This window comes from Microcaecilia unicolor, chromosome 1, assembly GCF_901765095.1.
Source record: "Microcaecilia unicolor chromosome 1, aMicUni1.1, whole genome shotgun sequence".
Taxonomy (NCBI): domain Eukaryota; kingdom Metazoa; phylum Chordata; class Amphibia; order Gymnophiona; family Siphonopidae; genus Microcaecilia; species Microcaecilia unicolor.
In genome coordinates, this window is record NC_044031.1 from 235,256,033 (window position 1) to 235,281,627 (window position 25,595).

General features: G+C 43.0%; 1 protein-coding gene across 1 annotated transcript in view; it reads right to left on the reverse strand.

The window, feature by feature from the left end:
• Positions 1-25,595, reverse strand: part of TMEFF1 (transmembrane protein with EGF like and two follistatin like domains 1) — a 451,913-nt gene that overhangs the window by 24,656 nt on the left and 401,662 nt on the right. Inside the window, exon 8 of the mRNA XM_030204848.1 lies at positions 16,317-16,440. Coding sequence (XP_030060708.1) covers positions 16,317-16,440 — 124 coding nt within the window. The remainder of the gene's footprint in view (positions 1-16,316; positions 16,441-25,595) is intronic.

Genomic DNA, 25,595 nt, shown 5'->3' on the forward strand with positions numbered 1-25,595 from the left:
TTTTTTCTCACAGGAAAGAAAATAGGCATTTTAGCCTTCATAATTTTATTTCAAAAGGATCTGTTTTTTTCACAACACGAAGCAGCAGGCATCAGACACAAAGCCATTTTAAGATTAACTTTCACAAGAAACCATGGGGGGTGGGGGGGGGGGGCGGTCTGACCTGTCAAGCTTTCAATACACGCTAACTTTTGCTGTTTGCAACTTTGGCTTCTCTTCTTTAAAATGGACTACTCCCCTCATGGACTCCCAGTCTGTGTAGTGAAGCTGTGACTACTGCAAGACACTTGGTGAAAACCTTGGGAGCCGACGCAAGGACAAAAGGCAACTCATGGTACTAGAAGTGATGTGTCCCCAACCAAAATCAAAGATACTTCCTGTGACTTGGAAGTATCGGGATGTGAGTGTAAGCATCCTTGAAGTTCAGAGAGCACAGCCAATTGTTTTCCTGAATCATGGGGAAAACAGTGCCCAGGGAAATCATCCTGAACTTTTCTTTGACCAGGAATTTGTTCAGGGCCCTTAGGTCTAGGTTGGGACGCGAGATGGGCTCGCTACTTTTTAAAAGTACTTAAGTAAAAAGTAAAAGTACTAGATTCAAAAGTAGTGAAGTAAAAGTAGAAAGTCTTATCCCCAAAAAAGAAGAAAGTACATCTCTTAAAAGTAGTTTTTTTTTTACTACAAAGTAAAACAAAACAAGCTGGATTAGCACAGATTAGTCCTACACAGACACTTGATGCTAACAGAATACCAGGCCTTTTTCACACATGAACAGAGGTAGCCCCTTATGAATTATAGAATAAGTAACCACAAACTAAAAATAGAAATATATAGACAAAAATTAAACTGAACCCCTGAGAAGCCATACTCTGCATACAGTGCAAAACCAAAGAAATAGAAACAATTACACGTCCCTTTGTACCATGCAAAATATAAAAACAGCAGATGTAAATTTTAAAAGCTTATATATTCCAATTGCTACATTAAAAATTAACAAATAAAACAAAAACAGAAAATAAGTAATACATTTTTATTAGACTAGTTTTTGGAGACAAAAACCTCCTTCCTTAAGTCAGAACAAGTATACTATTACAGCAGTATACTATATGACCTGAAGAAGTAGGTTTCAGTGTCCAAAAGTTAGTAAAAAAAAATGTATATAGTCCAATATAAAGGTGTCACCTTGTTTTTTGTTTTTAAAATTTTATTTATATTTATTAACTTTTAAGGTGGACTACTAACATGGTTACCGCATTACTTTATCCTAAATTTTAAAAAAAAAATTCTTTTTTCTACCTTTGCTATCTGGCTATTTAATTTTTCTAATTTTGTTAGTCCCAACCTATAGTTACTGCTTTCCTGCCTTCTTTTATCTCTTTTTCCATGGGTTTCCTGTACATGTGTCATTTTTTTCTCTTCTGTCTTCTTCATCTCTCCCAGTACAACCAACTCCAACACTGATCTGATCCAGGACTGTGGGTGCTTGAGCACCCCCAATATTGAGCAATCCCTGTGTGTTCAGGGAGGGGTAATTTCTATTGGGTTTAGCATCCCCAATCACTTTGAAAAGTTGACTCCTATGTGCCCACCTATTCAGTCTTGTCCAATTTCTCTCACTCTCCCCAGCCCATAGCCACTTCCCCCTGCCTTTATCCAGTATTGCCCCATTTCTCTGTCACTCTCTCTCTCTCTCCTTCCCTCCCATCCAGTCTTGCCTCGTTTCTCTCTCCCTCCCCACTTATCCAGTCTTGCCCAATTTTTCTCTCCCCAGGCCCATTGCCTCTGTCTCTCTCCCACTTTTATCCAGTATTGCTCCATCTCTCTCTGTCACTCTCTCTCTCTCCCCACCCATCCAGTCTTGCCTAAATTCTCTCTTTCCCCTCCACCTCCGCTGGGCCTGCGCTCTTAAACTATGATGGGAGATAGACAGGATCCAGCTCTCTGCAGCGCCGCTAGTACTTCTCATGCTAGTCCTTGAAGTGTACATCAGAGGAGGCAGGCCTGGTGCAGGAAGCAGCAGTGGCACTACAGAGAGCTGGGTCTCACACATCTCCCATAGTAGTTTATTAGTGTGAGCCGAGAAGTTCGTGCCCAATCAGCTGCAAGCCGCATCTGACATCACTTGAAAATCCTGTAGAGGGGGAGAAGCAGAGAGCTGGAAAATACATTAAAAGAAAAACTACTTTCCAAATGTGTACTTTGTTACTAAGCACAAAAGTACAGCTTAAATGTAACTCGTTACAAGTAAAATGTATTGCAAAAAAAAAAATGTAACTTGTTATAAGTAAAAGTACTGCCAAGAGCGGAGAGTTCCTCTGCAAGTTCCTGCTTGTGCTGACAGCAGAAATGAGACGCACTCAGTGGGCAATTTGGTGGTGTTCAGCATAACTGGGATGGACTATTTGGAGAATCCACTGGTCAGAAGTTACAAGGGGTCACATTTCTTCAAAAAAATTCAGCCTCCCCCCGACTGGGAGGTCGTCCGGGATGATTACCTTTACTGCTGTTATGCTCTGCTGGAACCAGTCAAAAGCTCATCCCTGGCTTTGACTGGGGAGCTGGCTGGGCCTTGGGCACATGCTGTTGATGAGAATGAGTGTGCTGGGATTGAGCCTGCTGAGGCTGGTGAGAGGAAGGAGTGTACACCTCTGAGAGTAGTAGGGACCCCTCTTTGACTTGCCCAAAAACCTACTTGATCAGTAGGAAAGTGCAGAAGACACCTGTTGGGAGAGAGTGTCAGTGATGTCAGTGTATTTCTTGATGAAGTCAGTGACCTCCTCCACCTTGTCTACAAAAAGGTTACCTCCCTGCCACATTGCATCCGTCAACCTCTGCTGGACCACCGGGTCCAAGTCAGAGAAATGCAGCCACGAGAGTCTGCACATCGCTATACTCTGGACAGAGATCCTGGATGCCACATCAAAGGTGTCATAGGTGCCCCTGGCCAACAACTTTGAACACACCTTCTGCTGATTGACCAACTGGCGAAGAGATTCGGCCTGCACCTGTGGGAGAGAATCCACTAAATCAGACATACTGCACACCATGTTCTGCAAGTATAGGCTCGTGTAGAGCTGGTATGATTGAATATGAGAGATGAGCATAGAAACCTGATACATCTTCTGCCCCCAAAATCCAAGGTTCTAGCTTCTCTGCCAGGGGGCGCCAAATCCCTAGAACTCCTGGCTCTTTTGAACATGGATTCCACCACCAAGGAATGATAAGGCAACTGAGGCTTGTCAAACCCTGGAGAACTCTGGATCTGATACATGGTGTCTATCTTTTTGAATATAATAAGGATTGACAGAGGGGACTCCCGGTTCTTCACCTGAACATCTTTCAGGATCCTATGAAGTGGGACCATCACAGTTTCTCTAGGAAGAACTTCGTAAGCCAGGACGTTGAACCTCTTAGCCCTGAGCTTGTCCTCTGTCTACAAATGAATGGGAATGGCAGCCACCATTTACCTACAAAACCTGGGAAGGAAAGGCACTCAGATGAAGTCTTCCTCTTTTCCTTTGGAGATGGGGTCAGATGGGATACCATAGGACTCCTTCTCTGAGAAGTACCATGGATCCTCTTCAGACTCCTATGGACGCTCCTAATTGGTACATATAGTACATAAGTACATATGTAATGCCACACTGGGAAAAGACTAAGGGTCCATCGAGCCCAGCATCTTGTCCACGACAGCAGCCAATCCAGGCCAAGGGCACCTGGCAAGCTTCCCAAACATACAAACATTTTATACATGTTATTCCTGGAATTGTGGATGTTTCCCAAGTCCATTTAGTAGTGGTTTATGGACTTGGTGTTGGCAAAAAAAGTCCTCATGGGAGTGCTGAGACCAAGACTGCCTCGAAATAGAGGAGCCATGTCCTCGTGAAGGATGTCAATGTGTCGGTTCCACTCTTGACTCGGGCAAAGCTTTTTCCACTGACGCTGAGGGAGTGCCAACATGGGTGGCTGTCGACACCAGTGCTGCACATGACACTGGCATTAGAGACCTCACCGCAGGCTAAGGGCCTTGCGGGGCACCAGTAAGAGGCACGGCTGATGCAAGCACCTCAGACACCAATGGACACTGTTGCAGAAACTCCACTAAGAGCTCAGGGAGCATGGCTTGGATGCGCTCATCGAGAAATGCCATTCAGGAAGGCTAGGGTGTCGGTTCAGAGATAGAATACTGAACTGCAGGGATTCAAGACAGGTGCCTGGTCCTGGCTGCATGGAGACCCACACATAAGCACCTCCTGTATGGAGAGGGAGCGGTCCTCCTGGTGCCTACGTTTATCGGGAACTGAATCCCTCGGTGCCCCGGGGCTCCCAGTACCAAGAGGTATCAATGCCCATCCTTCTTGGGCTTCGCTCAGTGCCTGCAATCAATTCCTTGGTTTCGACAAGGACGTTGTCAAATCCCCACGTATCCTCGGAGTCGGGTCCGAAGCTGACCAGTCCCGGGGGCCCTGCATAGCGGTTGGCGTTGAGGCCAGTGGAGACCCACTTGAAGCACATCCACTCCTAGTGTCTGAGACAGGCATTTCAGCCATATGGACCAATAAGCTCAATGCCAATGCAATTTCCGGAGATGTCAATGGAGTGGAGGAGTGGCCTAGTGGTTCCAGCACCGGTCTTGCAATCCAGAGGTGGCCGGTTCAAATCCCACTGCTGCTCCTTGTGATCTTGGGCAAGTCACTTAACCCTCCATTGCCTCAGGTACAAGCTTAGATTGTGAGCCCTCCTGGGACAGAGAAATATTCAGAGTACCTGAATGTAACTCACCTTGAGCTACTACTGAACAAGGTGTGAGCAAAATCTAAATAAATGCTGATACTGATACTTCAGACCAGGCTCCAAAAATCTTCTCTCTCTGAGCGCCTCTTGCCAGCTGGGTTCTTTTCTTCATAAGAAGGCAAAGAACACAGCTAGAAGAGGTATGTTCAGGCCCCAGACACCAGGAATGAGTGACTGCCAGAGATGGTCCTATTGCACCAGCTACAGCACTTAAAGCAACTGGGAACCTTCAATGACATGGAAGGGAAAACAGCCATGGCCAACAGCCATGGCCAAATCAAATGGCTTGATGGTGATAGAAAAAAGGGACAAGCACCTGAAAAATAGAGCCCAACCGGAACTCAGGCCTAAGAGGGCCTACAGAGCATGGTAAAAAGAAAGAAAACTTAAATGTGGATAAAAATTGAACGGAAAATATAAAGGGAGGGAGAGGACATTTTTCTTAATAAAATAAGCCCCCCAAAACCCCAGAAGGTACAAAATCGAAAAAACACTACTCATGCACCAGACGTTGTGGGGAGCATGGGACAATCACATTCTCTCCTCACTGTGGATGAGAAAACACCAATGATTCTGTGCTCTTGCAGTAGAAATGCTGTGCATGTTCTTAAAGCTATTTAAGCTCTGCACCGGGCGACATGGACGACGTCACCTACGTGTGAGAATATGGCCTGCTTGTCATTGAATAAATAAGTCATAAAATAAAATAAATAAGTCATTACATATCAAAATGGTATAAAATCATTGTAAAACAATGAAAAGAGAAGAAGGAAAACATAGAAACATGACGGCAGATAAGGGCCATATGACCCATCCAGTCTGCCCATCCTCTGTAACCCCTAACACTTCCTTTTCCTAAGCTATCCCACATGCTTATCCCATGCCTTTTTAAATTCTGGAACAGTCCTCGACTCCACAACCTCCACCGGGAGGCCATTCCATGCCTCCACCACCCTTTCTGTGAAATAATACTTCCTTAGGTTACTCCTAAGCCTATTCCCTCTTAACTATGTCATATGCCTCCTCATTCCAGAGCTGTCCTTCATTTTAAAAAGGCTCTCTTCCTGTACATAAATGCCCTTGAGATATTTAAACGTTTCTATCATGTCTCCTCTCTCCCTCCTCTCTTCCAGTGTATACATGTTGAGGTTCATAAGCCTGTCCCTATAATTTTTGCATTCAAGACCACTTACTAATTTTGTAGCCGCCCTCTGGACCGACTCCATCCTGTTTATATCTTTCCATAGGTGCAGTCTCCAGAACTGCACGCAGTACTCCAAATGGGGCCTCACTAGAGACTTATACAAGTACAACAAGACTTATAAAAGTACAACAAGACTAAGTGTAATATACTTCACCTGTTCCAAGATAGTGTCTAATCCTCTCCCAAAGCCTAGTAAACTAGGTAAGTCTTGAGGAAGGCCTTAAATTTTGGCAAGGATCTCTCCAGATGGAGATATTTGGGGAGCAAGTTCTATAATAGAAAAACTAGTATACAGAAAACAGACCCCTGAATGGAAGTTAGTCGAACTTGAGATGGATGAGGCATAGCAACTAATTTATCATTACAGATGTGGGGAATAAGAGGGAAAAGTGTATTGAAGAAGGATGCATACAAGCCTACCCACATGGCTTTAAATGTTATAATTTAATTTAATTCTGTAACTCACCAGGCGCCAATGATATTTCAAGAATAGATGGGTGACATGATCATTGAAATATGCATGGTGGAGAGGCAAATGGCAGTATTTTGCACTAATTGCAGTCTTCCAAGGGCTGATTGTTGAATGCCATTAAATAGTGAGCTGTAATATTCAATTCAACTAGTGACAAGGTTATGTAACTAGCAAATATTAAAAGGCTGACACTAGAGGTTGTGGCAGCCATTTTGAGAAAGAAGCCACAATGGGCATTTAAATGGGCATTTAAATAAACACTGACCACTACTGGCTGAATATTGACCAGACAGTCATTAAGTGGTATAATTTCCAGAGATTTGAAATACATCTTGCCTAAAAAACTGTTTTACCAGATTTCCTACAGAACCTACCAGACAGATCTATGTGAGTACACGTGCTTTTTGATTACGATCTCTTGTTAATGACAAAACTTGCATCCTATCAGAGAGACACAGCTAGTAGTTTGGTTGTATCAACACAGTATGATCTAAAAAGTGAAATAAATACTTTTGGATAAAGCCATCATTGACTGGGGTGTGCAAGAGTTGGTCTTGAATCCGTTGCCTCTTGACTAGAAGGATGGATCCCTGCCTTACGAACCACTGGGCAATGCTTTTCATCTTAATTTCAAATGTCTTTTAATTTACAACTTTTTTTTTTTAGCTTTGACAACAAGAACCATCACTATAATACATCCTGTAATTTACTTATAGCTTTGGATGGCTCAGTCTTGGATGAAATATAGGAATACTAGTAAACAAAGGCCCGTTTCTGAGCGCAATGAAACGGGCTCTAGCAAGGGTTTCATGGCTGCATGGCTCGTCGCGGTTTTACCTGGTGCGTAGCGTGCACCACTGCTGTTTCCATTGTAGCTCTGTGTGGGTGGCGGTTTTCGTGCCCCGCCCTCGACGTCATCGTGTTTTGACGCGAGGGTGGAGCAGAGAAACAGTGTGGAAATCCGGAGTTTGTGGCCTGAGTAGATCGTTGGAGGTGAGAATCTGCTCCGCCCTCAACGTCATAACGTTTGACAAGAGGGCGGGCCCCACAGACTGTGATTTTCGAGGCTTCAGAGCTTCGAACATACGAACTGGCTTCAGTGACGTCAGCAGACAATAGAACGTTGAGGGTGAGTTTTATATATATAGATGTATGCTCATCTACGAAAGATCCTCCTCAGATCTGGAGCCTGCAGGGAATCTACACACAATAGCGCTTTTTTCTTTATGGCTCCCCGTTTGTGGGATAATTTGCCTTTGGAGATTCATCAAGAATATTTTGTTGAGATGTTACATTTGGATCAGGAGAGTTTTCCTATTTCTAAATGTCTCTATCTTCCTAAGGTAACTAATGAAGCAGTTAAAACAACCTTCCACAGAGGAAAGTCAGTTGAGAGTGTTTCTAGAAGACTCTCAGGATACTAATTCTACATGGCACCATTATTAGTGACCTTTACTTCTGAATTGGATAAAATTAAGATATTGAAATTATACTTCAAGGTTAAACATGTGCAGTTTTGTAGGCAAGCAATACAGATATTTCCAGATGTTGTGCATTCCACTCAGCAAAGAAGGAAAGTTTTTCTTAATTTAAAACCCAAGGTTTTTGCTTTAGGTGCAATGTTTTTTCTTCGCTTTCCCAGTATATGTGTTATACAACACTAGAGGAAGAGATTTATTTTTTTGATCCTTCTCATCTGGAAAGATACTTGTTGGATTAAGATCAAGGGAATAGTTAAGATCAAGGATCTATTAATCTGATTAAAGCTCTAACGATTAGAAGTTTATTAATCTTTATAATTTATTGTTTGAATTTTTTTTCTTCATGTTTTTGTGCTCTCATTCTTTCTCTGAGATGTGGACTTGAGGCTTAATGGTGGTTTGTAATTGAAGTTTGTCTTGCATTTTTGTCTAAGAGAGATATTGGTTTATTTTGCATTTCTTGTGTAAATAAATAATTTGTAAATCAAAGACTATTTTTTTTATTAATTACAAAAAAAACCTAACCTCCCTGTTAACTAAGTTGTGCTAGTGGCTGCCGCACAATAAGTGAATGGGCTGTGTTGGCATTAGCGTGTGGCATAGTAAATAGGGGGGTAAGTTGAAGACTTTATTTTTGGATGCTTTTGGAGTTCAGTGATGTTGGAGGCAGAGTTCAGAGTGGCAATAACATGATTTTAATAACATTTTTTTTTTATTGCTTTTGATGTTTTAATTTTCTGTTGTCTGTATGATTGATTCTTGTTGTTTTCTTTCCTGTATTTGAATGGGTTTCCTTTTCTGTTATCTTATGACTGTAAATCACCTAGATTTGGCAGTGCCACAGATGACCAATTCATTACATTTCAAAATAAACATATATATGAACAACTGAGCTGGATAAGGAGAAATGTGCCAGAAGTGATCAAGTTTCTATGGTGGTCAACTGGTAGATATCCTTAATGACATGAATGATCTGGAAAGACTGGATAGGTCTTATTACGCTAACATCATCCTAGGTTCATTCAACAACGGAGTATAACTCTGAAAAGCTAAAAATCACTCATAGCCTTCTATATTTACTGTAAATATTCAAGTGGAGCAACCATACCATTTCATATTAAGGGTTGTAGCAACCTAATTTTGACCCAGATAAAATGCTCCTTATAATTGAAAATGTACCCTTCAATGACAGAATTAGGAGGATTCAAACAAAAAAAAAAATTACATCAAATGAACAGAAGGTCATGAGAAAATAAGAAAAAGGAAGCCTTCAAGTGACAAGCTGTTTAAATGCCTATTATTTGGATACTAGTGAAGAGAAGTAAAAGAGATGACAGTATATGTTCCACACTGCATATCCGTCAGGATATGTAAAGAAACAAAGGCGAAAGTGAAGAACGGAAACAATTAAGGTTTCAAGCTGTCTTTGATTTACAGGTTGAAATGCATCCTTGGCTGAGTTCTGAAATGCTTGTGTTTTAATTTACACCATTAACAAGTTTAAAAATACAGCAGCAATCGTTTCAGCTGTCTGTAACTTGAAATTTCTGTATGCTTTTCCAAATGAAACAAAACCAAATAAATGTCAGTAATTTCCAAGTACTTTCCATCACTGACCCATGCTGTGATTTTTTTTCTCTAATTAGCAAAAATGTTCTCCTAGATAATAATATTACAAACAAAACAGAGAAATCCTGGAATTGTGTCTGGCCGGTGTTCATTTCTTCCTCTTAAACCTACCTCATGATTAAGTACAAGGAGAGGAACAGGTCTTCCCTGCAGAGCTTAATCCTTGTTTCCTTTGGCTTGATAGATTTTTGCAATTTGGCCAGAGGTCAAATAGACAGAAACCAAGGCTGCATCATTGGGGATGTCCACTGGAGAAAGATGGCTGGCATGCTCCCTGGACTTGAATATTAGCCCAGAGTCATAGATTTTCACAGTCCCATTGGCTTTCAAAAACATGCTGAATAATTCCATGGTGTTGGTGACAACAAATAATGTCAGTATCCCGATTTTGCAAGGGGTGAGATTTGCCAGAGTGATGCTAGCAGGAAGTGCTCACCCGACTGAAGTGGTTGCTGGATGTTGCTGGATGTAAGGTGACTGGGAAAGGTCACATCACATGGAAGCTGTGAGCAACATGTTGACAATTGGTGGTTGTAAGAGATCTGATACCTTTCTTGATGTCTTTGGATATGGTGATCTGAGGAACAACACCCATCCTATTCTCCCTTCAGACTGTCACTGGTAAGATCTAAATTGATTTGTCTGCAGGACATTAAAGGGCCCTTTTACAAAACTGTGGTGCACCACAGGGTGCATTGAGGGGTCCTGCATAATTTTGCCATGTGCACGTGCTACCCACGCTCTAAAAAATAAAATGTATTTTTTGGTGCAGGGGGTGTTTCTGGCGGCAGAGAGCGAGAATATCTATGCAAATTAGTTAGCACATCAGCATTGCCGTGCTAACCCATTAGTGCAGGTTTAGCGCACGACTCCCTACTATCTACAAAATTGGTGATAGTGGAGGCTCACGAGCTAATGACCATGTGTTAACGGGGAAATTAGCATTTAGTCATTAATGAAAAAATCTGAAAATCGGCCATTTTACCCCGTGTGGTAAAAATGGCCTTAGCCATGGGAAAGACCCATGTAAGGGCGTACTAAGACAGCTTAGTAAAAAGGCCCCTTAGCGAAGTTATTGTTGGGTTTTATAAGTCTCTTTCAGAAAAGAATATGCAACTTTATCCATTGCAAGACAGTCTGAACACAACCAAGGTTATGGACATCAAGATACTGGATTGTAAGAAGCAGTTGTATGTTTTGGAAATTAAAGAGGATAAAAACATCAAGAAAAAGAACCTTGGATCCTTTTACTAAGCTGCGGTATAAAGTGGCCTTAGCATGCTTTTCCAGTGCACTAAGGCCATTTTTACTAATTTTGCCGTTAGCGTGCGGCCATTAAGAAAAAAATTAGGTTTGCACTTACTGCCAAAGGGCTGACATGTTATTCCTGCGCTAACCAATTAGCATGTGGTAATGTAGCTGTGCTGATTAGCAAAGGAACACCCACTCTCTACCTCAGACGTGCTAAAAATGTTTTTAAAAATATTTTTAGTTTGTGGTTTATGCATACACATTTGGCAGTTACCTCAGGATGCCTGAACATGTCCCACAGTGCACCATTTTAAGCAGTACTAGGCACACATTAGTAAAAAGGCCTCTTACTTGGTAAGGAACAATTCTAGTTTTCATAACAAAATAGAGAAATTTGAAAATATTATAAAATATTGCAGATTGTGCTTTGTTACAGCAAAATTATTGAGAATGCTGCTAAACTGAGGGGGGAGTTATCAATGTGGGCTATCCTTAATATAGGTTATTTTACCACAAGTCGTGCTATTTTAGCATAAAATACATAAAATAAGACATGGGTAAAATAATCCGTCTTAACTGTAGCCCACTTTGATAACTTCCCCCCAAGGCGTTTTTCTGCCTATGGGGAAAAGCTTAGGTCATCAAGCCCTATATTATTTATTTATTTACTGGGATTTATTAACCGCCTTTATAAAGAGATTCACCCAAGGTGGTGTACAGCAGGTACAGTTTAACATTAAACTTACAATTTTGTTAACAGCATAACAATAGTAAAGCAGCCAAGAATAGACATAAATACAATAAATGAGATAAACTTGAGAAAACATTAAACTGAAATCTAGTAATCGAACTACCGTGAAACAGGATAAAAAATATACACATTTAACAGCACTGAAATTCAAATAACAGAGATATAATACAATTATTATTATTAGGATTTATTTACCGCCTTTTTGAAGGCGGTATATAACTGCTGTGCTGCTCATTTCTTCCACCATGATGCACGAAGGAGCAAAAGGAAGAAAGATCAATTAAATGGAGGCATGCTACGTAGTTGCTGAATTATTCAGGATATCTGTGTGATAGGATGAAGGGTTTATCAACATTTTCCTGTAATTCTGGGCCTGGTGAAGAGACTAGAAAGTAAACGGAAAAGTAGAGAATGCAACATGAGCGTCACCACAGGGAGTGTTGAATAGAACAACTTTATTAGCACTAAACAAATACCCGACATGGGGCCGTATTTTGGCGGGAAGGACCTGCCTGCATCAGGGGTCAAGGATAACATTACTGGCAGGACAGTGTAGCTTAAGGTGCTAGTAGTAAAACTTGTTGAGATAATGCAATAGGATCACGTAGATCCAATAGCAAAAGCAAAAAAAAAAACAACCTGCTGTGCCAAAACACACCACTGGAACAGTGTTATCCTTGACCACTGAGGCAGGTGGGTCTTTTCCGCTGAAACACGGCCCCACGTCAGGTCTTTGGTGCTAATAAAGGTGTTCTATTTAACACTCCCTGTGGTGAAGCTCATGTTGCATTCTCTACTTTTCTGTTTGCTTTGGACTTTGCATAGAGGCGTTTTTCCTGCGCCTACACTACCGCAAGCCATTTTCCAGCATGCCTTTATAAAAGGACTCCTAAGAAACCATACAGCCAACACCCAATATCATGATAAATGGGTGGCCACACTGGACATTTTTCATTTGGTTTTGAGGATACTTTTCCAAATGTTGTTTCACTCAATTTTTGTTTTGTTCCCCACCAATCCTTCCCCTCCACATTATTTTTCAAACAAAACAGACTAAAAACGAAATGAAAAAAGAAAAAAAAAAAAAAAAGAAAAAGCTCTTTTCCTCCGTTCTACTCAAAGGCATATTGAGTACCCAAGGTGTATTTATTGAAATAAACACTGTGTTTGAAGATTTCCTGACTCCCTCATGTTTTTGGAAGAGTCACTTTTAGCCGCATAATCGAAAGAGGGCACCCATCTTCTGACACAATTCGGGAGATGGGCGTCCTTCTCTCAGGGTCGCCCAAATCGGCATAATCGAAAGCCGATTTTTGGTGTCCTCAACTGCTTTCTGTCACGGGGATGACCAAAGTTCATGGGGGTGTGTTGGCAATGTACCGAAGGTGGGACGGGGGCGTGGTTAAGAGATGGGCGTCCTCGGCCGATAATGTAAAAAAGAAGAGTGTCTCTGACGAGCATTTGGCCGACTTTACTTGGTCCAATTTGTTTCACGACCAAGCCTCTAAAAGGTGCCCGAACTGACTACATGACCACCGGAGGGAATGGGGGATGACCTCCCCTTACTCCCCCAGTGGTCACCAACCCTTCCCACCCCCCAAAAAAATAAAAAAAAACATTTTTTCCAGCCTCTATGCCAGCCTCAAATGTCATACCCAGCTCCATCACAGTAGTATGCAGGTCTCTGGAGCAGTTTTTAGTGGGTGCAGTACACTTCAGGCAGGCAGACCCAGGCCCATCCCCCCTACCTATTACACTTGTGGTGGTAAATGTGAGCCCTCCAAAACCCACCTGAAACCCACTGTACCCACATGTAGGTGCCCCCCTTCACCCCTTAGGGCTATGGTAGTGGTGTACAGTTGTGGGGAGTGGGGTTGGGGGGGGGGTTGGGGGGCTCAGCACCAAAGGTAAGGGAACTAAGCAACTGGGAGCAATTTCTGAAGTCCACTGCAGTGCCCCCTAGGGTGCCCAGTTGGTGTCCTGGCATGTGATGGGGACCAGTGCACTACGAATGCAGGCTCCTCCCACGACCAAAGGGCTTGCATTTGGTCATTTTTGAGACGGGCGTCCTTGGTTTCCATTATTGGTGAAAACCAAGGTTGACCATCTCAACATTTTGGTCGACCATCTCTTAGGTCGACCTAAATGTTGAGATTTGGGCATCCCCAACCGTATAATCGAAACGAAAGATGGATGCCCATCTTGTTTCGATAATATGGAATGCCCCGCCCCTTCGCGCGGACGCCCTTAGAGATGGGTGTCCCTGTTCGAAAATGCCTCTCTTTGTTTACCCTACTCTTTTTTCTTTTATTGTGCAAACGTTTACACCTGGGTTAAGAGCCATTTTGTGCATGCATCTTGCCACATATGCATAAATTTTACTTTGTAAAAAACACCCTCAGAATGTGAAGAGGATATATTGGGTATGCATGTGTTTGGTATCTCTTTCTTCAATACATTATCGAAACCTTGGTTTAACTGGACGATACAAAGATCCAGTGATTATTACTTTAGATTCCAGGGGTACTATTCTCAACAAGTAGAAGGATTAGCTATGGGGGCACGAGTACCATTTATCGCTTTCCTAATGATTGATCCTAGGAGCCTTTCGTTCTGAAACTTCAAAAAAGGGGCTCCGCCAGACTTTCAAAATCTGCTGTTGAAGAACAAATCCGGCATATTCTTAAAAATTGGCTAATAGGCAGACTGTAACACAGGCAGTAAGGATGGGAATTTGTGAAGTATTTGGACACTTCTTCGATACAAAGTTGTTACAATAGCTCAACCATGCTGAAAGAGTTTCACATCTAAGAAATCCAGCTATATCATATCACAAGTCATTGTAAATTGTAAATTCTCAGTCACTGTATTTTATCCCTTTCCCACACAACAAAATATGCCATCGAAAAGAAATGTTTCCAACATCGTATGTTCTTAAACCACTCAGAAGGATAAATATATTTATCTTCAAATGCTGATACTACAAGGGTGAATATTCCTGGTTAGCAGCTAGGAGATAACTGACTATAATCGAGCGATATAGAGGGGCATAATCGAATGAAAACGTCTATCTCCATGGGCGTTTATCTCCGAGAACGGGACCATGAAGGGGCGGACCGAACCATATTTTCGAAAAAAATAGACGTCCATGTTTTATTCGACAATTTGTGAGCTGGGCATTTTTGTTTTTCAGCAATAATGGAAAATGAAAGCGCCCAGCTCAAGAACGAATAAATCCAAGGCATTTGTTCATGGGAGGGGCCAGGATTCGTAGTGCACTGGTCCCCCTCACATGCCAGGACACCAACCGGGCACCCTAGGGGGCACTTTTACAAAAACAAAAATAAAGGTAAAAGAGCTCCCAGTTGCATTGCACCCTTCACTTGTGTGTTGAGCCCCCCAAATCCCCCTCAAAACCCACTGCCCACAAGTCTACACCATTACTATAGCCCTAAGGGGTGAAGGGGGGCACCTACATGTGGGTACAGTGGGTTTGGGGGGGGGGGGTTGGACGACTAAGCATTAAGCAGCACAATTGTAACAGGTAGGGGAGGATGGGCCTGGGTCCACCTGCCTGTAGTCCACTGCACCCCCTAACAACTACTCCAGGGACCTGCATACTGCTGCCAGGGAGGTGGGTATGACATTTGAGGGTGAAAATAAAAAGTTGTGAAACATCATTTTTTGTGGTGGGAGGGGGTTAGTGACCACTGGGGGAGTCAGGGGAGGTCATCCCCGATTCCCTCTGGTGGTAATCTGGTCATTTAGGGCACTTTTTGGGGCCTTATTCGTGAAAAAACAGGGTCCAGGAAAAGTGCCCTAAATTCTAGCTACAAACCCATACTTTTTTTCCATTATCGGCAAAAGGCGCCCATCTCTGTTCAGGTAATAACCATGCCCCAGTCCCGCCTTCACCACGCCTCCGACACGCCCCCATCAACTTTGTACGCTTCCGCGATGGAGTGCAGTTGAAAACGTCCAAGTTCGGCTTTCGATTATACCGCGTTATTCATTTTTGTGAGATAAACGTCCATCTCCCGATTTAGGTCGGAACTTGGGCGTTTTTCTCGTTCGATTATAAGCAGGATAGCCTGCTATCCCTGAACATTCAGTGCATTGCTGGCTATCGTAAAGCAGCCACATTGAGCTGGTTAAATTGCTGGAACATCTCCAAATATCAACACAACTGGTTAAATTTAAACTGTTCAAAAGTAAACCGGATATTCAATGCCGGTCACCGGAAATGGCCCAGCATTTTTTTTTTGGTTACATTTGTACCCCGCGCTTTGCCACTCATGGCAGGCTCAATGCGGCTTACATGGGGCAATCATTGACTATCTGGGCTGACAACTGACCACGGGATTTAGCTGGGCCTCCTCCCATGGTAAGAATATCAGCCCCATATACTTTTTAATGAAATACTAGTGTAAATGGTAGAGAACGTGGCTACATTGACGGTGCACTTACTCACATCTGCTCAGAAAAAGGTGTAAATGTTTTAATGTACTTCACAAAAGAACATATATAAATTACTGCATTTTATAATCTATGCACATGCGCTCCACCCACTATCAAAATATGGGCCACTGAGTGATGCGTGTACTTTTTACACTGGTTGCGTTTTTATAAATGTGCACATGTGATCAAATATGCATGTTAATGAATAAAATAACCTCTGGTTAGGTGTGTACTTCACACTAATAATGCATGCCCCTCCCCCATGTATTGACTTACCGACAAGAAGCCTTTTGAGTAGAAAAAATGAATTCACATTTTCCATGTACACAGTAACTGTTGAAAGTTTCTGAGCAAGGTATGTGATTTCCAACATAAATTTCTTCCCTTTGATCGCTTGCATCTTGAAAGAAAGAAAGAAAGAAAGAAAGAAATAGGATTGTCAACTATCTAAACAAGCAGAATGGTCCATTTCCCTTGGGTCTTGTACTGAGAGAATGAGAGCTCACATTGTAAAGCAGCCTGGTAGATATTTGGCATGCAACATACCCCCTTGCAAGGAAGAAGACCCCTGGCTGAAGCCAACTGAGCATACTGTAAACTGAATTGCGAGGTATTTCTGTAAACTAGGACAAGAACACTGAAGCCACAAAATCAATCTTTTAAAGTGCACTGACCTGCTGAACAGAGCATGGCTCTTAGAAGCTAGTTACAAATGCATTACATTAGGGGGTAATACAAAGATATCACCTTTAGCTGGTTTGCCGACCTTTACTTCCACATATTCTTCTAAATAAAAATGATATAGACTAGTGTTTCCCAAGTCCAGTCCAGTCCTGCCTCCATTATATGCAAATCTCTTTCATACATATTCATTGTGAATATCCTGAAAACCCAACCGTCACGGGATACTCCAGGACTGGACTTTGGAAACACTGATATAGACAGACCAAAAGATACTATCGCGGAGGGTAATATTAGAACAGCTCACCTATGCATGAAGGCCATGTAAGTGCCTAGTTGCAGCCTATCGGGCTCATTTTCGAAAGAGGATGCCCATCTTTTGACATAAATTGGAAGATGGACGTCCTTCTCACAGGGTTGTCCAAATCGGTATAAATCGAAAGCCGATTTTGGACGTCCCCAACTGCTTTCCGTCACAGGAACGGCCAAAGTTCAAGGGGGTGTGTCAGAGGTGTAGCGAAGGCGGGACATGGGCGTGCCTAACACTTGGACGTCCTCGACCCATAATCGAAAGAAACAAGGACGTCCCTGAACAACACTTGGACAACTTTACCTGGTCATGTTTTTCTTACAACTAAGGCAAAAAGAGGGTCCCGAAATGACCAGATGACCACCGGAGAGAATCGGGGATGACCTCCCCTTACTCCCCCAGTGGTCACTAATCCCCTCCCATAAAAATATTTTGTGCCAGCCTCAGATGTCATACTCAGGTCCCTGGAGCAGTTCTAGTGGGTGCAGTGCACTTCAGGCAGGTGGACCCAGGCCCATACCCCCTACCTGTTACGTTTGTGGAGGAAACAGCGAGCCCTCCAAAACCCACCACAAACCCACTGTACCCACATCTAGGTGCCCCCCTTCACCCATAAGGGCTATTGTAGTGGTGTACAGTTGGGGGTAATGGGTTTTGGGAGGCTCTGCGCACAAAGTAAGGGAGCTATGTACCTGGGAGCAATTTATGAAGTCCACTGTGGTGCCCCCTAGGGTGGCTGGTTGGTGTCCTGGCATGTCAGGGGGACCAGTGCACTACAAATGCTGGCTCCTCCCACGACCAAATGGCTTGCATTTGGTCGTTTCTGAGATGGACGTCCTTGGTTTTGATTATCGCCAAAAATCAGAAACAACCAAGTCTAGGGATGACGAAATTTAAGAATTTGGACGTCCCTGACGGTGTTTTCGAAACGAAATATGGGTTTCCCCACTCCTAGATCGAGACGTTTTGCGAGGACGTCCATATCAAAACATGGAAATCCCTTTTGAAAATGCCCCTCCACGTGTCTTTATAAAATATTACAGACAAACTGGCAGAAATTGCAGCTAGCTTGAAATCACTGACATTTATGCCTGATTGAGATAAAGCATAAATGTACGCATGTATTTTATAAACTTTCAGGCAATTCTATATATTTGTGCCCCAATGCCATGCGCTTAGAACCAATTTTATAACAGCACCTTGGTGCCAAGATTCTATTAACTAACATAGAAAAATGTAGGCAGATAAAGACCATACGGCCTATGCAGTCAGCCCATCCATGCCATCTACTCTCTCTATCATTCCCTTAGAGATCCTATGTACTTGTCCCAAGCTCTCTTGAATTCAGATATTGTTTTCATCTCCACCACTTCCACCAGGAGGCTGCTCCAGAAATTCACCCCTCTTTCCATGAAGCATTTCCACATAAGAACATAAGCACTGCTGTACTGGGATAGACCGAAGATCCATCAAGCCTAGTATCATGTTTCCAACAGCGTCTAATCCAGGTCACAATTACTTCTCTCCGTCTTCTCCTCTCTCATTTTATTTTATTGTATTGTAAAGTGCTTTGAAGCCTCAAACAGGCCATATGGCGGTATATAAAGCAGAAATAAATAAGTAGGTAAGCAAGTACATGGCAAGATCCCAGAACAGTACAACAGATTTCTGCTGCTTAACCTAGAAATAAGCAGTGGATTTTCCCAACTCCATCTTAATAACGGCATATGGACTTTTCTTTTAGAAATTGTCTAAACCATTTTTAAATCTTGCAAAGCTAACTGCTTTTACCACATTCTCTGACAATGAATTCCAGAACTTAATTACACATTGAGTGAAGACTTTTACCACATTCTCTGGCAATGAATTCCAGAATTTAATTACAAATTGAGTGAAGACATATTTTCTTTGATTTGTTTTAAATTTACAACTTAGTAGCTTAATTGCATGTTACCTACTCCTAGTATTTTTGGAAAGGGTAAACAAGCAATTCATGTCTACCTATTCCATTCCACTCAGTATTTTATAGACCTCTATCAAATCTCCCTTCAGCCATCTCTTCTCCAAGCTGAAGAGCCCTAGCCACTTTAGCTTTTCCTAAAAGGAAAGTTGTCCCATCCCCTTTATTGGTGAGTCACACCCAGGCGAGGATCAAGGCTGGCCCAGTCTTGAGGTTCACCAGTGCTGTAATGGAGGCCAACAGCATGCAAGCTGGACTGGATACCAATAATGATACTGAAGGGCCCAAGAAAGTCTTAATAACACTGCCAGGGGAGAAGGCCAATAAAGTCCAAGCACAACCAGATGCCAGGGCTGGCCGTGATCAAGGAATGATCAGGCAAGCTGCAGTCCGGGCAGGAGGCAGTCCAGGAGACAAGCAGGGGTCAAAGCCAAGAAGTCAATCCAAGGGAGGGAGCAGGAACAAGGGCAGGCTGGCCAGAGAACGGGCTAGAACAGCAGACAGGGTTAGTAACCAAATGAGGAAACTCACACCAAGTTGAAGCTAGAATACCCGTTGCTAAGGCAGAGCAGCAGAGGCCCAAGATCCCTTATAAGGGCCCCAGCTGGCGATACATCATCGGACATCCAGATGGTTTTCCTCCTGCTGGCCCTTTAAATTGCGGATCACAGTGTGTGGACATGCCTAGGAAAGCCAGCATGAGAGGCGGCAGGAAAGGCGTGGCCCACTTGACCTACAAGGCACCCTGGAGCACTGGAGGCAGCAGTGCCAGTGGCCTGCTGCACTGGGAGAGCAGCCCAGAACCCTGGGGGAAGCTATGGGACCCAGCCCCGATGCCCACCAACAGCAGAATGTGAGCTGCAACATGGGACATGATTGTGGCCATGACAGTACCCTCTCCCCAATTACCTTCCTTCCCTCAGTTCAGGTTTGGGTTTATGAGGAAACATACGATAGAACCTTCTGATGACCAGTGGAGCATGGGCATGAGTTGCTGGTTCCTAGGAATTCTCTTCAAAGCAGTAGCCTTTCCACGCAACAAGGTATTGAAGTCTGCTTCGCACTTTCCTTGAATCAAGGATGTCTTGGACCTTGTACTCGTTGTCCAGATCTGCAGCCACCATAGAAGGAATACGGGGTTTAGTTCATTTCCATTTCAGCACAAGAGGTTTGAGGAGGGATATGTGGAATGTGTTATGGATCTGCAGAGTGGGGGGTAACTACAACTGATATGAGATGGGTCCAAATTGGAGAATAATTGGATATGGTCCAATAAATCGAGACGTGAACTTGGTAGTTGGGGGCTTGAGTTGAAGGTTCTGGATAGATAACCAGACCAGATTCCCAGGCTGCAATTGTGCAGCAGGACTTCTCTTCTTATCTGCCTGCCTCTTATATTTTTCAGCAGCCTGGACCAGAAGTTCTCAGGTTCTCTGCCATTGGCTAGCGAGAGATATAGCTGTGGCCTCAGCAACAGGTACCGCAGCGGTTTGAAACATGGGCAAAGGTACCCTGGAGTGCCGCCCAAACACAATTTGGAATGAAGACGAGCCAGAGGCTTTGTTCACATGATTGCTGTAGCTGAATTCTGCCCAGGGTAATAGCTGAGACCAGTCACTCTGTTGGAAGGATACATAGCTGTATAGAAAGGTCTTTAGGATCTGATTGACTCTTTCAGTCTGACTGTTGGTTTGAGGGTGATAGCCAGACAAGAAATCCAAGTTAATTCATAAGGTCCTGTGTAAACTCCGTCATAACCTTGACGTGAACTGAACTCCCCGGTCTGAGACAATGGGTTTGGGTAATCCATGGAGGTGGAAGACTCCTTTGAAGAAGCAGCGAGCTAAGGCAGGTGTTGATGGTAGACCAAGTAAAGGAATAAAGTGAGCCATTTTGGAAAATCAAGGCTCGCTACGATCAAGGCATGGTGAGGAAAGAGGAATGCTGGAGTCAGGCAGGTGGCACTCCAGAGGAAGAGAGGAAATAAGCCAGGGTCAAAGTAGAGAAGTCAATCTGAAGAAGGGAGCAGGAACAAGGGCAGACTGTTTGGAGACAAGGACTGGAACAAGGGCAGGCTAGCTGGAGACACAGACTGGAACAGCAGACTGGGTCAGGAACCAAATGAAGCAACTCACACCAAGTGGAAACTAGGAGATCCATTGTTAAGGCAGTACAGCAGAGGCCCAAGATCCCTTACAAAGACCTCAGCTGGTGATGTCATTATCGGACATCCAGATGGTTTCCCTCCCACTGGTCCTTTAAATTGCAGACCACAGGAAAGCCGGTATGAGAGGCAGCAGGAAGGCCGCAGCCTGCTTGACCCACAGGGTGCCCCGGAGCATTGGAGGCAGCAGCACCTGCAGCCTGCTGTACTGGGAGAGCAGCCCAGAGCCCAAGGGGAAGCCATGGGACCTGCCCCGATACCTACCGACAGCAGAAGGTGGGCTGGGGTCGTGACAGCAATGACCAGAATCGCACACAGTATTCAAGGTGCGGTCACACCATGGAGCAATACAAAGGTATTATAACATTCTCATTTTTGTTTTCCATTCCTTTCCTAATAATTTGTAACATTCTATTTGCTTTCTTAGCCGCCGCTGAACACAGAGCAGAAGGTTTCAATGTATCATCAATGGTGACACTGAGATCCTTTTCCTGGGTGGTGACTCCTAATGCTATAATTTGTGTTCCTCTTTCCCACATGCATTACTTTGCACCTGCTCACATTAAATGTCTTCTGCCTTTAGGATGCCCTGTCTCCCAGTCTCTTAAGGGCGCCTTACAATTTTTCACAATCCTCTTGCGATTTAACAACTTTGAGCAAATTTGTATCACCAGCAAATTTAATTACCTTACTAGTTATTCCTACATCTAGATCATTTATAAATATGTTAAAAAGCAGCAGTCCCAGCACAGACCTCTGGGGAACCCCACTATCTACTCTTCTCCATTGAGAGTACTGACCATTTAACACTACTCTCCTTTAACCAGTTTTTAATCTACAATAGGACATTAACTCCTATCCTATGACTTTCTACTTTCCTAAGGAGTTGCTCATGAGATACTTTGTCAAATGCCTTTTGAAAATCCAGATACACAATGTTGACTGGCTCTCCTTTATTCACATGTTTGACTTATTCGTGCTGTATACTGCTTTGAGTGAATTCCTTCAAAAAGGCAGTAAACAAATCCTTCAAAGAAATGTGGTAGATTGGTGAATGGACTTGGGACAGAAACTGATAAGAGACATGACATCAAAGAGAGTACTCTAAAAAGAAAAAGAATGAAAAGTGTCTATAGTGATGAAATAATGTGAATGAAGAAAATAAATAAGCACACGGATAAAAGAACCAATGATGAGGAGAGATGCATTAAGGTGACAGTGAATAAACAGAGAGAGTAAAATGACAGGAACAGTGCCAAAAAGATGTGGCTTCATAAAGGATGCTTTAAGTAAAAGAGAAGTGATGTCTCTAAACAGAAATATTTGGGGTGACATCAGAGGGGCATCTGAAAATGACCTTTTTTTTCACATCATACCCCTCTTCCTCCCCCCCCAACACACACTTTTAAATTAGCATTATTTAATTAATTTATTTATTTATTTCTGCATTTATACCCTACATGTTCTCATCTACTTGTAGGTTCAATCCCACCTACTGGTAGGTTCAATGTGGCTTACATATGTTAAGGGTAAATTGGTTACACTTTACGTTGAACAAGGGTTTTTATAGTTGTCTTGCATGATGGGAGTCTAGTTCAGTACTATCTGTTGTCATGTTCATGTAGTGTTTACCGGTGAACTGCTTGGCTGGGTCAGGTCAGCAGGAAGGAATATTCTGAATAGATGGACTTTCAGGTGTTTTCAGAAGGTTAGGTAATTGTCCATCCTATATCAGAGATTCATCACATATGATACAGTTACTTAAGGAATTTAAAGGTGACCTCACAGATACCATCACGGTCACATTAGATATCGAATCCCACAATTAGAAGCACTCATGCTCTGCCCCCTAACCTGGCAAATTATTAAATAAGCAATATCTGGCCGTGTAAAGATTTAAATGGCCTGACCCTATCTGTATAATTTTTGAGAGTAATCAGATGAGGGTAGTATGCATTTTCCTAACCCGCTCTGAGTATCAGCCCAGATATAACCAAATGCAAATATTAACCACTGGCTCTGCTTCTCTCTGTATGTCATGTTTTCTTTTCCATTTTGCAGCTAAAGCACATGCTGAAATCCCCTCAGAAACTATTAACATCTTGTTTGTGATCTCCCAGTCCTTTTCCTTGCCCACCCCCCAATTTCTTGCAGGACTTTAACAAGTGACTTGTCCCTAGAGACTCATCTCAGAAAGCAGTTTCAGCAGAGCCTCCAGTGGGAATGCAGCCAGCCTACAAAACAATTCAAAGCCTTACCTGCATCTTCAATAGAGAAGTTAAAAAAATCCATTGTTTTAATCAATGGTTATTATCCCAGAAGAAATTTACTAGCTCATTTTGTATGTTTGTTAGGTTTCTTTTGAGAAGGAAAGGCAAGTAATCTGTCCCCAAAGTACTGAAACCACAGGTGGGTTGAATGATTTACAGATTTTAAGCCAAAAGAGAAGTTGAGGCACATGGCCAAGACGGCCAGTGAATAAAAAATAATCATAATTCAAAGCTGGCACAATCTGTACAGGAAACTGAATAGCAGCATAGTAGGTGATAATGAGCATATGATAAATCCTGCCCCGCTTTAAGCTGCAGAATTTAGTAGTTGGCTTGATTCCCTATGCTTGAATCTAGTTGTTCTGTTATGGACATGCAGAGTTGCACTGGTGATGTCAGCCCTCTACAGAAAGGGAGGGACTGCAGTGAGAAATTTTGGCCATGGTGCCAATGTAAACTAATGGCAAGAAGGCAGAAATGCTTTCCCACACTTCAAGCTGCACACTGCCTCATTTGCATATTCTGGCACACTAATTCATCTGCTTACATAGGAATCTGTGGGGGGGGAATCCTAGCACTCACACTACAGTTAGTGCGCAATAGAGAATGACACGAGAACGGGGACCCACAGTAACCATGGGGATAGGGACAGATCCTGCAGGGATGGGGTGGGAACGGGGACAGATCCCATGGGTACTGGCGGGAATGGGGACAGAGCCCGTGAGGACGGGGACAAACTTTGTCCCTGTGTCACTTTCTACTTTGAAGCCTGTTAATGAACTGGACTGTTATTTATGTTTGATTGATGCATATAACAATTTTATTATTTCAATCTATGAAAATCAGCAAATACGTTATAATTTTGCAATAAAAATTTAGATAGGTGTCACATTGACCTTTGTACTATGTAGAGGTTGTGTAAACTTCTGCTCACATAGGAATTTATAGAAACATAGAATTTGACCAGGGATGTCTAAACTTTTGCACACAACTATCAGTTGGAAAATTGATGGAAAAGTTATTTCTTTCAGAACAGAAAAAAATGCTTAGCAAATATAAAAGAAAGTGGCCTCAGACCATGGACAAACACACAGTGACATACCGTGTTTCCCCGAAAATAAGACACTGTCTTATATTAATTTTTGCCCCCCCAAAATGCGCTAGGTTTTATTTTCAGGGGCTGTCTTATTTTTCGGGGAAACATCGGGGTTGGATCGGGGTTGGCCCGCCTGCCCTCCTTCGCTCCCGGAACTAACATTAAACACCTCCTTTCACCTTCGCAGCAAGCATCAGCAGGGCAGGCCGCTCCTTCCTTCCGTGTCCCGCCCTCGCCCTCGCCCTCCTTTCACCTTGCTGCGAAGGTGAAAGGAGGCGTTTAAGGTTAGTTCCAGGAGCGACGGAGGGTGGGTGGAGGGGGGGGGGCCCGGCAACCTTGGGTGGGGGGGCGGCCCGGGGGCGGCCTTGTCCGGCTCTCGGCGGCCCTGCTTTCAAACAAAAATTTGCCAGGTCTTACTTTCGGGGGAGGCCTTATATCTACCAATTCAGGAAAACCTCTACTAGGTCTTATTTTCGGGAGATGTCTTACTTTCGGGGAAACAGGGTACTAAACGGTAGCAGATAAAAACCTAAAATGTCCTTTTCTAAATTATCAGAAGCATTTTCACTAGCAGCTAAGGTACCTGTTTGTACTGCTGTGCACCTGCTCAGGAATTTCTGTAACTTTTTTTTTTTTTACTGGAACTCAGAATATCCCAGACATTACATGAAAATCCATGTAGTATAGTATTTTTTACTCAGTTTTCCTTCCCTGTGTGTAAGTATAGAAGACTATTATTTCTCTGGTGCTCCCACTGCTTGCTACATCAAATCAGTTGGAAAATTGATGAAAAAGTTATTTGTTTCAGGATACAAAAAATGCTTAGCAAATATAAAAGACAGTGGCCTCAGATTATAGACTACCACAAAGTGACATACTAAATGGTAGTAGATAAAGACCTAAAATGTCTATTCAGTATATTCAGTGGAAGTTCAATTAGGTAGATGCGGACATAATACCCCTTCAAGAAAACAACTCTTTCACCCCCCCCCCCCCCCCCACACACACACAGAATCTGTCCCCTCAACTGTTTTCACATCACTATCCTTTCCTTCTGTCCTGATAGGTCATTAT